The sequence below is a fragment of the Elephas maximus genome, chromosome 3 (genome assembly GCF_024166365.1).
Source record: "Elephas maximus indicus isolate mEleMax1 chromosome 3, mEleMax1 primary haplotype, whole genome shotgun sequence".
In the NCBI taxonomy this organism is placed as follows: Eukaryota; Metazoa; Chordata; class Mammalia; order Proboscidea; family Elephantidae; genus Elephas; species Elephas maximus.
In genome coordinates this window covers 157,552,971-157,566,319 of record NC_064821.1, presented here as the reverse complement: position 1 = coordinate 157,566,319, position 13,349 = coordinate 157,552,971, and the positions used below count along the sequence as shown (strand labels likewise).

Below are 13,349 nucleotides of genomic sequence, written 5' to 3'. Positions count from 1 at the left end.
TTGAAGACTAAGATGCACCTGATCCAAACCATGGTAGTTTCAATCGCCTCGTATGCATGTGAAAGCTGGGCAATGAATAAGGAAGACTGAAGAAGAATTAATCACTTTGAGTTGTGGTATTGGCAAAGAATATAGAATATACCATGAACTGCCAAAAAAATGAACAAATCTGTCTTGGAAAAGTACAACCAGAATGCTCCTTAGCAGCAACACTGCATTCACATACTTTGGACATGTTATCAGAAGGGACCAGTACCTGGGGAAGGACATCATGCTTGGTAAAGTAGAGGGCCAGCAAAAAAGAGGAAGACCTTCCATGAGATGGATTGACACAGTGGCTGCAACAATGTGCTCAAACATAGCAACAATTATGAGGATGGTGGTGCAGGACTGGACAGTGTTTTGTTCTCTTGTACACAGGGTCACTATGAGTTGGAACCGACTTGACGGCACCTAACAACAACTATCTTAGAATAAGAGAAGTCCTATTTGGAAAGGGATAGAAGCCTTAGTACCTCATCCTCATTATGCTGTGTATGGCTGTAGATGTAGCCATTCTGGAGAGTAACTTCCCTCCCTCATCTAAAAATGTCAAGTTAATGCTTTTACTCCATTTTTCTTGGGCAGGGGTGGCAAGAGGAAAAAACAAAGATAGGCTTAGTGTGATGAAGGGCAAGTGCTGACTAGCGCTTTTCTAAGCCCTCCATTTCTGTTCCCCAAGCTTGTCTCCTGGCCCCTAGATAATCTTTCCTGTCTGACCATACTTGGCTACTTTCGGCCCCTCACCTCTCCCTTTCTTGGCCTGGCTCCTATTTTGGTTCTTGCTTTTCACCCTGAGCCACCACCAACTCTAACACCTGTCCAGAGATATCAGGATGTCTGCAAACTTCCTAGGACCTGGACTGGGCCAGGGCAGGGCAGGTGGCCTAGGACCAGAAAAGCTTCTCACTCAGACTCATTCTTTGGAATCGTTTAGATTCCTTTCCTCTTCTTGATACTCTTGCTTTCTCTTTGCCTCAGGTCTTTAGCACCGTGCTGCTTAAATTGAGTTATTCATGGGTTGGGGTGGTGAGGACTATTTGAAGCTACAGGATACATATGGCACATCTTTCAGAGTGTCAATTTTACTTTTAGGATTTGGTGGGGGAAGATAAATCATTTTTATGTTATAACCAACACAGATATGTAATATAAATCAAAATTTGCATTCTTTAAAAGATAAATAGATACTTCAAGGACATTTCTGGCTTATGATGGGTTACTTTGGACTCCTCCAGGAGCCCTGGGGAAAATGGTTCACTTTCTCTAATAACAGAGGTCCTGCAGAAGAAATATTTGAGAAGCTCTACTTAGAGCAGAGGTGACAAATTGAAGACAAATCTGAATACCAGACAGGGTCAGGCCCATATAACGGAGTGAAGTGGGTGCGTGCAGTGTAATAGGGAGTGGTGAGAACTGGCAAACCAGATCCTGCCTGGACCTTTCGGCTCCAGCTGGTTGAGGCCATGAGGGAATGTGGGCCCAGTGTTACCATATATAATTGCTTTTAAAAGAAGCCAGAACTGCAGATTTTAATAAGATTTTTTTATTTTTTAAATATTTGCAACCAATTCAGAATTTTAGGGAAAGACTGTACAGGTTGATCTAAATGTCTGCAAGCTGATTTGGCCTATGGGTCCCAGTTCACTGCCTCTGGCTTAGGTTTCCCCCAGCCATGCTTCTGTTCACCAACCTCAGCTAAAATTGAGACATACGAAGAGAAACATAGATCACAGGGTGATCTCCCCACCCCAATCTCAACGCTCCTCTGCCTTCCCATCAGCCTTGGAGCACCTATGTCAGGGGACACAAAGCAGGGAAGGCAGGATCAGAAGGGATGGAGAAATGTAGAAAAAAACAAGGGAAAAAAAGTAATCAATCTTTAGATATGGAAGGGTATTCAGTTTAAAGGCCATGGGAGGATAAAGTCCCAAATTGGGAATTTTGTTAATTTTTGTCTTACCTTCCTCACCACATTCCTAACCTCCAGACCTTCCCCATAGTCATAAGGATTTTCTGGGCTTGCCAATGATCTATCTCCCTCCCACCACCTCCACGTCCCAGGTGACCTAGTTTTCCAAAACCAGACTCAGCAGATCTTGCCTTGTCAAACTTTTTAACCATTTCCAATCTCTCTGACCTCTGCTGACCTTTTTTCCACTTTCCAAAGGTTTATGAAGTCCAAACCTGGCCTTCTAAGGTCTCAAAGTCTGTTCCCAAGAGTTGGGGGCAGTGAGGAACATGAGGTTGCAGGAGAGTTTGGAGCTCTCCTGCAGGACTGCTTGGAGAAGTAGAACTGCAGAGAAGGTCCTGGGTACTACTGGCAGGATCAAATCCTTCTCTGGGGGGAGCAAAGGAGCCATGGGCCTGCCAACCACCCTTATTCATATCTACAGGGTACAGAGCTAAAAACATCTTGGGGTCTGGAACAGAAACCAAATCTTACTCAGGGTTGGAAGGTATGCCAAGCATGAAAGGCAGGGAATGAAGAGAACTGGGAGAACAAAAGATAAAGGGTTAATCATGAATGTGGATAGATGATGGAAGAAGTCAGAATTTAGAGAGGTGGATGGGGAGGAGGGGCACACTGAGCTACAGGACCATGTAAGGGAAGCACAGTTCTCACGCTCCTGAATGCCCCACCTCCCAGCAACTGAAATCCTTCCTCTGTCCAGGAGGTTAAAAATATCAAAGCTGGGTACCCAGCCAGACATTACCAAGAACTTGTTTACTGACCATTTGATTGATTTGAAGAGGTAGTCAACAACTCCATCACCCAAAAAGGAATGAGAATAGAACTTGCTTGACATCCCAGGACGAAGGGCACGTGAGATTCACAATTGTGTCCCCAGGATCTGTCAGAGCTCCTCCTTCTCCCATCATTCTGTTGCTTGGAGATGACCAATCAATTGTTACTCAGAACAATCCCAGCCTTCAGAGTCTGTTCGTTCTTTTCTCCTTACATAACAGACCCTGGAGAGAGTTGGGCAGGGTCAAATCAAGGAAGAGTTCAGAACAGGACAGGAATAGCCTAAATAAGCTAAATTGGGCCTCATCAGTGGGCCTGCCTCCATTGACCTTTCTGCTACTCAGTCTAGTCTACTTCAGGTGAAAAAACAAAATGAGATGTAATACTTTGGAACAAGGAGTCTGAGAGTTCTTTGTAGTATCACAGGACCCTCTATTCCTCAGTTTATCACTCCAAATTGGGAGCTTTCCCAAGAGTTGTATACTGAAAAGTTAAGAAATCTCAATTAATTTCCAGATTTTCCTGACAGGGTTTATCCAGAGGCCTGTGAAGCACACTGGAAGTATGGGAAAGAAAATCCTAGTGCTCCCAGAGCTATACTATGGGATACCGGGAATATGCAGAGGGCCAGTATGGGTCCTAGGATGGCAGTCCCAATAGCAGGCTTCCTGTCCCCTGCCACAATTAACTCTAGACTGAATCAGCTTCTATATGCTAACCTCTTCCCTAGACTCTTTTTTGCTCCCCTAGAAATTAAGGGAATCAAGAGGAACAGAGGAAGAATGGCCTTAACTGCGATTAGGTGAAGAGGAAGAACACCTTGTGGTGTGCCTAAGAGTTAACTTTCCAAGGTGGTGGTGGAGGGAGGGTATGTCTCCTGTTTTATTTTAGAAAACAAGCACTTACTTGGCATTGTTCTAACACTTCACATATATTAACTCTTTTAATCCTCATAACAATCTTTTGAGGTAGGTATTATTATTATCCCTATTTACAGATGAACAAACGGTGGCACCAAAAAAAAAAAAAAAAAAAACCCCATTGCCATTGAGTCTATTACAACTCACAGTGACCCTACAGGACACAGTAAAACTGTCTCATAGGGTTTCCAAGGAGCACCTGGTAGATTCAAACTGCCAACCTTTTGGTTAGCAGCCGAACTCTTAACCACTATGGCACCAGGGTTTCCAGCTGTGGCACAGAGAGATTAAACAAGTTGCTTAAGTTCACACTGCTGGTTAAGTGGTGGAGGTGGGATTTGAATTTAGATAGTTTGGCTCCAGAGTCTGCGTGCTTAACTAACATAAATAAATAAATAAATAAACCCACTGCTGTCGAGTTTATTCGAACTCAGTGACCCTATATTATTTTTCCTTAATAATATAGGCAAGGCCCCTGGGTGGTGCAAAAGGTTTGCATTTGGCTACTAACGGAAAGATTGGTGGTTTGAATCTACCTAGTGGCACCTTGTAAGAAAGACCTGGCAATCTACTTCTGTAAAACTGAAAACCCGTGGAGGGCAGTGCTACTTTGACACACATGGAATTGTCATGAGTCAGAGTCAACTCAATGGCAACAGATTCGTTTCTTTTTGGTAATAGTACAAAAAGGCTAATCCCTGAACTTTTTCCAGGTTATAAATTCACCTGGTGAGCCAGGACCTGCAGCCCTGGGCCTGTAGCCATCTCTGAGAGGGAGGATTTCAGTTTAGGAAATAGGGATAGAAGCGAAGTCAGAAGAGAGAAGGAAACAGAAATTTCCAGTCTCCCAGTCCAGAACTATTGAGGTCAGGATGCTTGGGGGCACAAACTGTGGTCACTGAAACCCGTTGTTATCCAGTGGATTTCAACTCATAGTGACCCTATAGGACAGAGTAGAACTGCCCCATGGGGTTTCCAGGGAGAGGCTGGTGGATTCCAACTGCCAGCCTTTTGGTTAGTAGCCAAGCTCTTAACCACTGTGCCACCAGGGCTCTGTGGCCGTTGAAGGATCCGAAATAATTTCCTTATCCACCTTATATATTCCATCATCTTGTCACCTACAGATGGTCCAAGGAAAGAACTCTAGGAGGGGTCAGTAGACTGCTGAAAAAACTGGGTGAAGGTCACTCCTTCATCCCACTTCATGCCCTTCAGCTTCTATGCGATCTTTTCTTGCTGGCCATGTACTTAATCAGATCGTTCTCCACACTTCCTTCCCAGTGTCTCCACCCAAGTTAGATCCTTGTGTTTCCATCTCTTCAGAGGTATCAAAGTAGCCAAGGACCCTGGTTATGGAAGTACCTACCTTTTTCTTGTTAATTTTACTTTCTCTGGCTCTTTTCTCTCTCTAGATAGTTTTCTTTCTGTCCCCTCTCAGATCTTCCTAAACCAGATTGGGCCTGATGAATAAATGACACTCAGAACTGGATCTCCTCTGATGGCTGTACATGTAGGTTACAGTTCTTTAAAAATTAAAAGGCGTGGTGATAGTTGCAAAAATGGTGAATGAAATTAACGTCACTGAATTGTACAGGTAAAAATAGTTGAAATGGCAAATGTTTTGTTATACAGATTTTACCATGACAACAAAAATTAAATGGCTTATGAGAAGAGCTTGGGAAAGGAACACTCAAAATATCTACTCATTTAAATGGAACAACAGCTGTGCTGGTAATGGGAATTGTACTTGGGAGGCTGTATGCAGGAAATGTCCTGGGGTGGGGTAGAAGTTATATGTAGAAAGAAAAAGGAAGTAGAGTGGAGCCTTTTGTGTCCTAAGGGAGAGACAGCTATAGCTAGGGGAACCGCTAATAGCTGCCTACTTCCTTCCTCAGACTTTGCTGTGCTGTTCAGTAGGGTAGTCACTAGTCACGTGAGGCTATTAAAATTAAAATTAAACAAACGTTTTAAAATTCAGTTTATCAGTCACAGTAGCCACAGCTTAATAGCCACATGTAACTAGTGGCTACCCTGTGGAACGGCACTGATATAAAACATTGCTTTCATCATCATAGAAAGTTCTTTTGAATAGTCCTGGATTAGGGGTGGTAGGATATTAGAAGGAGATGCATATGTCCTGGCCTTTTCAGGGTCAAACCTCTAACAGGCGTTGGGTGTGAGTTATCTATCATCTTCCCACCCTCTCCTTCTCATATCTTGTACCAGTAGCCGAGCTGAGTACACAAACAACCAGGCTCAGGCACTCCTGCTCCACTGTCTCTCCATCCCCTTGTCCTGCCCTCTAGCTTTCTAGCCTGCTCTTGTCCTTGCTCCACTTCTCCAGTCCCTGGAAAACAAACTGCAGAAAAAAAATTTTCCATCAACTTTGACCTAGTTTCCTGGTCACAAATTGGAAGGGGAGGAGCCACTAGATTCTTGAACAACTGAGAAAGGGAGGGGCAGAAATAAGTTTATCGAGTGAGTCACCATGGCAACAGGAGAGCTAGAGACTGACACATTAGTAAGGAAAAACTGGGACAGAGCAAAAGAGCTACTGAGAAAGAATGGCAAACGAAGGGAATTTGAAATAGAAAAGGATCTTTTTTATTTTCTGTTCAGTTCACACTGATTTTATGTAGCACTTCCAGCAGTCTGATGTTTGGAATTAGTATGTGGAGATCCACAGAAGAGCTAGCCCCCAAATACGGGCCAGGACTAGATGTCTGCGAGGGTTTAAAAATAAGCCAGAAATCAGAAAGTCCATTGATCTCCACCATCTCAGGGTTTTTCACCTTAGTCATTCCATTAGGAATAGTAAAAATCACTTCCATTAGAGGTGTAACTGTGGTATCAATCTATTATTACCCTACAAGGAAGAAATAAGAACTGCAGCGCATATCCTAAAGGATGAAGGTGGGGCCGAACATTCAGCAAACATTTGCTGAGTTATGATTATGTACTTGGATAGGAGCTATGCTAGGAACTACATGGATAAAAATGGTAGCTGTCTTCAAAGAATTTAATGCTCTTAACTCTAAACCCTGAAGTCCTGAATAGTTATCCTTATAGGAACACTAGTGGTGTGGTGAAGAGCTGTGGCTGCTAACCAAAAGGCCGGCAGTTCAAATCCACCAGCCGCTCCTTGGAAACCCCGTGGGGCAGTTCTGCTCTGTCCTATAGGGCCACTATGAGTCAGAATTGGCTCGATGGCAAAGGTTTTACAGTCAGCCAATATAACCAGGTTTGGTTAATGCACTCAGTAGCTAACCCAGAAGCTCCTCCGAAAAGCCTGGCAACCTACTTTCAAAAAGTCAGCCATTAAAAACCCTATGGAGTTTTACTCTGACACACATGGGGTCACCTTGAATCACAATCGACTTGACTCCATGGCAGTTAGTACTCTGGGAAGAAATCCTATGATGAAACTGATGAAGAAGGGAATCTGGATGCTTTCCTTCTGAATTCCTTCACAAATCTTACTTTCCTCTATTTCAAGAGTTCACGCACTCCAAAATTGGAGAAACTTAGTAATGATTAGCTATGGATGTAGGAAACAAGCTTAGACTACCAGAAGACTCAGTACAGGGATGGCAAGGAAAACTAAATGTAACTCAAATTCCTTCCCTCTTCACCACTCTTAACACCCACTGTGACTAAATTCTTTAGGGTCATCAGGGATTGTCCTCTCCACAGGGTTTTCAATAATGTGAATTACGACGTAGGGGGAAAGCACCTTCACATAACCTTCTTTCTAGTAACTGCTCCAAGGCCATCTCACAAACATTTCGTCATTTAAAAACTTTATTTTTTTTTTTTTTTACAAAGAATATCCCCACTTAGGGTGAAAATATATCTGGTTAAGTACAAAATATAGTTTTTAATCATACAAAAAGATATACAATAAAAAAGAAAAAAACAAAACCACCTTCAGCCCACACAACTTTCTAGCTGTAAAAGGTAGAGCTCCATAAAAGGTAGAGCTCAGTGCTCTGACACAGGACAGTGAACAAAGTGCTATGGCTGAGAGTGATTGACCAAGTGCTAGGGGTACAGTGAGAGGGGCTGTCAACATTCCGGTCTCCTGACACTTGGTAGAAAAGGGGCCCAGTGGTCGTTGTGAAGACCTGCCCTCTGGTTTCTCATGGCAGTATCCAGAAGCTCTGATCACAGTGTTGGGGCACCTTGATCTAGAGTCCCTCCTTGGGTTTGGAGAAGTCACAGTGGGCAAGGCTGGCAGCAGCAACCATTCTGATTAGAGTGTCAGAATTACATAATCCTGTACACTGGAACAAAGTATCAAAAGTAGTAAGGGAACACTTCTCTTTTTGTCATTGTGCTTACTCCTAGAGACATGGTAGACCATTCAGCTTATATTAGGGATGGGGGCGGGGGATAAAAAAAATTTGAGAGAAACTAAAGTGCTAACACCACCACCTTACTATCAACTCTAAGGAATCACATGAAAAAGAGAAACATATTCTCCCACATGAAAATGTTTGCAGCAGAATACAGTGCAACAGATTTTAAAAATGGCTTTTAAGACATTTGGTGGGACATAATTACCACAGCTTTAAAACCAGGTCATATAGCACGTTCTGAGAAATGACAACTTACAGCTCATTCCCTTGAATTCACAGAGAACGCTCTCTTTAAAGTCTGATCCATATCAGCTCTGGATGATTTTTCTTTCTTTTTTTTTTTTTTCCATAGTAAGTATACAAGGGTAACACTGATTTTAAGAACCTCCTTTTCCCAGAATTTTGGCCGCAATTTTGTTTTCATTTTCCTAGTTGTAAAATCAGCTCCGTTCTACATGGCACAGAAGTTCAAGGTCTGATGTTGTTATAACAATCTGTAATACCCCCTCCACAAAAAATTTGGGAAGACCACGCCAGGAGGCCATTTCTACACTTTGACTCACAACTAATCAAAATGCCTCAATTTTCAAGATCTGAGAAAATCAGACAGGCCTGAGTTTTTCTAGTGTGTTTTAAAACCCATCCAGCAAACACCCCTACGTCACAACACCGGCGCTGGCTAAGGACAAGTTCACACTGCTTAAGGCCCCAGAGATGGTCTGCTGATCACCTCCTACATTGGTGAGTCAGAGGCTGGGGTGGACCCACACCCCACTATAGAGACTGCTGAGTCTCTGAAAATTTAAGAGTCCAAGAAGAGACGCAGAAAGAAGTAGGTAGATATAGCTGCTTCTTTTCCTTCACATGCTCACTGCACATTGTTGTTAACGATGCAGGGATCCACCTGGGAGGAATAAAGAAGAGACCACTTTAGTATGGGTAAGAACTAAAATAGAAACCTAAGTTTAACAATCCCTCCCCAAGTCAACATCGTATAGAAGGCTTAGGACAAATGATAATTCTCACCTCAGCATAAGTAGGTGGTGGCATGAACTTGAACTCAGGAGCATACATAAAAATAGGGCTGTCTTGAGAGCTATCCAGGTCATCTAGCAAAGGGGTGGTGGGGCTCTCCAATCGGTGATCTTCAGCAATGATATCCATATAGCAAGGAGGAGCTGGAGACAGAAAATATGGAGATGAAAAGCCTTGCCAAGAAATGCCTGGCTGTTAAAATTTACAAATCCAAGCAACAGGCCAAAATGGGGAAGAAAAGGCATTAGGTCTAGCTCACCTTCTGGGGTATCAGGGATGTGTAGATCTACCCAACTCATCTCAGAGCTGGTTTGGCTGGCCATGCTGGATGTCCGGCTGCTCAGACCTGATCTGCTGCCAATTACTAGGGGCAGATCAAGAATGACTTTCTTGGAGCCAGGAACACTAACATAGATCTATAAAGGAAGATGACAATTTGTTAGTCTAGAGGTCTGGAAAAGAGTCCAGTGTTTTAGAGACAACTGAACAGTTCTTTCTTAGAGCAACCCCCACCCACTCACCAGTAAGAAGTATTCAACTCGAAGGATGTTGCAGCCCAGAATGGAAGGCCTGATCTTCTGCACCCGAAGGCTCTTGCCACGCCATGATGCACACGTGCCTGAGATAATATGATCACCTCTGACTGATGACAACTTCTGCGTCAGCACCTTGGTTTGGCCATTGGCAAGGTAAGTGTGGCGGGCTACAATGGCAGCTTTGGGGATCACAATGCGGGAACATGTGTTCTCAAAGTCAGCATGTATGGAAATCTCATCACCTAGCAATGAGAAAGATAAGTATTTATTAACTGATACTCAGTATAGTTAGTGACATTTCCTCTGCCTCCTCCAGCCCGCAAAGCTAAAGTTCCTGTTATTATGGGTCTACTCTCTTTAGGCATTAGATTTTTTTACCTTCACAGAATCCTTTTCTGTCAATTCGGGCAGAAACAGACACCCGCCCATCAGGAATGAACATGCAGGAAACTCTCTTCTCCTTTTTAGCAGACACAGGTGCCTACAAAAAAAAAAAAAAAGGTGTTTTAAGAATCTCTAGACATGTTTCCCCTGACTCTCTTTCCTTTCCACTCCTTAGAGGAGACAGCTTTCCCTCCCACCTTGGTGACCAAGACTTTAGATACACTTCAATCTAATGTCCAAGACACCTGACTTATCACCACCAAGACCTAGGAGGGTAGAATCTTAAAACGAATCTCACCATTAAATCTGGGGTACTGACATCCACTAGATCCATCACTTCAAAGTTTTTCTTTGTCTCTTGAGTTGGCTGGCTGGGGCGATCAAGAAAAGCCTTCACCCAATAATCTACACACCCGTATTTTCCTTTAAAGGATGTTCCCAGAGGCCTGTGTCAACAAAAAGTGAATGATTATTTCTAAAACGTTCACCAGAAACAATAAGTGATCAAAAGACGGGAAGATTTTTAGAGCTAGAAGAGTTCAGCTGTAACCTACCCCTGAGGAAGCTCAAAGCCAAACTTGTACTCATATTTGTTTCCAGGTCTCATGATCACCATCTCATTCTCACCTGAAAGGAGAGAAAAGTGAGCAACCATTAGGTTTCTTGTTACACTTAAAATGCATCTGTATGAGAACAGATGCTTCAGTAGCATGTAAGGATATTGTAGGACCCCCATTTTCATTCCTTATATTCTTAACAGAGAGATTCTGATGCATTTCTGTTGGGCAAAAAATTGCAAAGCCCTGCATTGTTCAGACTCAACCAGGACAATTAAGCCACTATCATCTCAAACTAAATGCAAGCAAACAGTAAGCAACTTTATGCACACAGATTATCTTTTAATAGCTGAAGCAACACCCCTCAGGATGACCTTTAGGACACAGCACCATGATAAATTGTGTTTAATCACCCTTTATTGGAGGGAGAGAGATTTGTAAAATAAGACTTGAAAAATAAAAAGGAATCAACACAAATTTCAAACCACTCAGCCTAAGCAGCTTAGAATATATAGTATAGATTACATTTATTTGTTTTCTTCTCTCATCAGCTTTCACCCTCCAGACCTTGCTTAACAAAGAACCAACCCTGGGACACTCCCTCAGGGGAGCAGAAGCAGACAGTCGTTCTTACCTGTCGGCTGGTCTTCCAAGAGAAGCGTGTCTTCGTAGCGCAGGTACTCCAAGGACTGTTTGCACTGCTGAGGGCCCTGCATCCAGAGGACTTTGGCCACTCCGCAAGCCAGGACCCTGACGGCTTTGACTCGAGTCACTTCACACACCTCCACTATGACCCGGCCAGCCACCTTCTCCCCACTGCCGTACACCTTCTCAGGGTCGTTAAAGACCACCTCAAAAGACTTGACCTTCTTGAACATCACCATGATTGGGCTGGGTGGGCTCAAGTGTTACAAACGCGGAAAAACAAAAAACCCGAGATCCAAGAAGGACCTTTTGAGATTTCACTCTAAGAATTGAGGATGCCCTTAAGCAGGTTGAGCTTAAAGACAAAAACAAAAAATCCCACAAACGACTCTCAACTTCTAAGCTTCCTAAAAGGCGTCAAAAATTCTTTAGCTGCTGGTAATGCCAAACCATCTAAAAAGAAAAATAAGTCCTTTCTTCCCTCCAATAGCTAAAACACAGCTCGGGATCTCGGCGGGATAGCTAACCGCAACCCGACGGAGCAGACGCAACGTACTTTCAACAAGCAACCGGAAACTGCTTTATATAGTAGCTTGGCCTGGCACGGCCAGGCGATCGCCGGCCGAGAGGCTCGTGCTGCCCTCGTGCACAGCCCTCTCATTGGCTGCCCGTCCCTTGTTTACCAGGAGTCCGACCAATCAGCGAGGTCGCAGAGGCTCGTGGACACGGTGTGCTCCTGGCGGGGAAATTGGTTGCTGTGCCCCGCTGCCTCTCAGGGAGGCGGGGGCGGAGGGGCTGCCGGGCGGCTTCACTTGGGCGCAAAGGAGGGAGGGCCTCGCCGACTCGTAAACCTATCCGAGGGCGAGTGGCCGTCGGAGGGCGGGTGCGGATGCTTCGTGTTTGCGAGCGCCGTTTTGAGGGAAAGGGAAAATGTGCTTATGAGAGAATTTTGTGCCTAGACGTAGCCAGGCGGATTAATAACCGTTTATCCCCGTTCTCATATCACAAGTCCTGTGAAACACAGGCCCACAGCCCCAAGAAAACTTCGCGATTGGGGCGGAGGGAAGGGAGGGGTGGTGGGTATCGTTCAGGAAGATCACTTTTCTCCTCTTGCCCCGCATCTCTGTTAATAAAAACCAACCAAACAACAACAACAAAAAACGGCTGTCTTTGCAGACAAGAAGAACTTGTCACAAATTTTAAATAAGCCTTTCTTCAACCGTACTGGGAAAGCTGGTGTATGGGATTCGCCTCGGGGCTCTGGAGCTGTGTGCCTGCGCCGGTTCCCACTCCCTGTGCCCTGAATTCTGTTCTGTTCTTTGGAGTGGAAATACTAAGGGTGTGTTTGTATCCTGTTGCTTATCCCTCATCTCTTCAGTGTCTACCAGCAAAATAGGGGAACACAGTGTTCAAGTTCCCCGTTTACCTCACTACCTCTTTAGTAAGGTGTGTCCTTTAGGCTCTGGGTATCTCTCCCTGCTTCTCTGGGAAAAAAAAAAAAAAAGGATGCTCAACTCTTTTCATTTTCTTTATGAATTGCTTTCACTCTTGACTCCATCGCCTATCCAACTCACTAAATCAAAATTCCACCAGTCTATCTGTTGCCCCACACTCCTCACAGCGTTCAAGTTACTTAAAAGCGAGAAAATTGTCCTGTTTATAACCAGTCCCAGTGGGGAGATGGCCCTACCCCTGTTTGAAGGAAGATTTTCCTTGTCTTTTAAACGGTTTTTTTTTTTTCTTTCTAAGCAATTTAGAAATCAGTGAGAAGGGAAAGAGAAAAAAGAAGGTTCACTAGAGCAGTATAAATTTAAGCTAAAGAGGACCATGTCTTCTTATTCTGTGTTGGTTTGTCTGTCTGAGGGGTTTTCCCTTAGCTGGCCATGAGTTGCCTTAGGAGGTGACTCCTGAGAGATTACTCATAAATGTAAGAAAAACTTGTTTGCAGTGGTGCAGGATTTCTCCTTCTTTTTCTTTGGTTCCTGGTCCGCTCTCATATATGTGTTGAGGAATCAGGAGATTATAACCTCATGCTTTGTGCTGGAAAGAAGAACATAATGTCCCCAATACTGAGATGGAGAAGTGAATAGAAGCGTCACCCATCCATTAAAAAAAAAAGAATGTAT

At 43.8% G+C, this 13,349-nt stretch overlaps 1 protein-coding gene across 1 annotated transcript; it reads right to left on the bottom strand.

Annotated features, from left to right (window-relative positions):
* Nucleotides 1-8,388: 8,388 nt before the first annotated feature.
* On the bottom strand, nucleotides 8,389-11,789 carry TXNIP (thioredoxin interacting protein). Its single transcript, XM_049879865.1, has 8 exons — nucleotides 11,213-11,789; nucleotides 10,576-10,648; nucleotides 10,320-10,467; nucleotides 10,016-10,118; nucleotides 9,623-9,879; nucleotides 9,361-9,517; nucleotides 9,093-9,244; nucleotides 8,389-8,970 (listed from the first exon to the last, which is right to left on the bottom strand). Exons 1-8 carry the CDS (start codon nucleotides 11,460-11,462, stop codon nucleotides 8,935-8,937), a joined length of 1,176 nt encoding a protein of 391 aa, XP_049735822.1. The 5' UTR covers nucleotides 11,463-11,789; the 3' UTR covers nucleotides 8,389-8,934.
* Nucleotides 11,790-13,349: the final 1,560 nt, after the last annotated feature.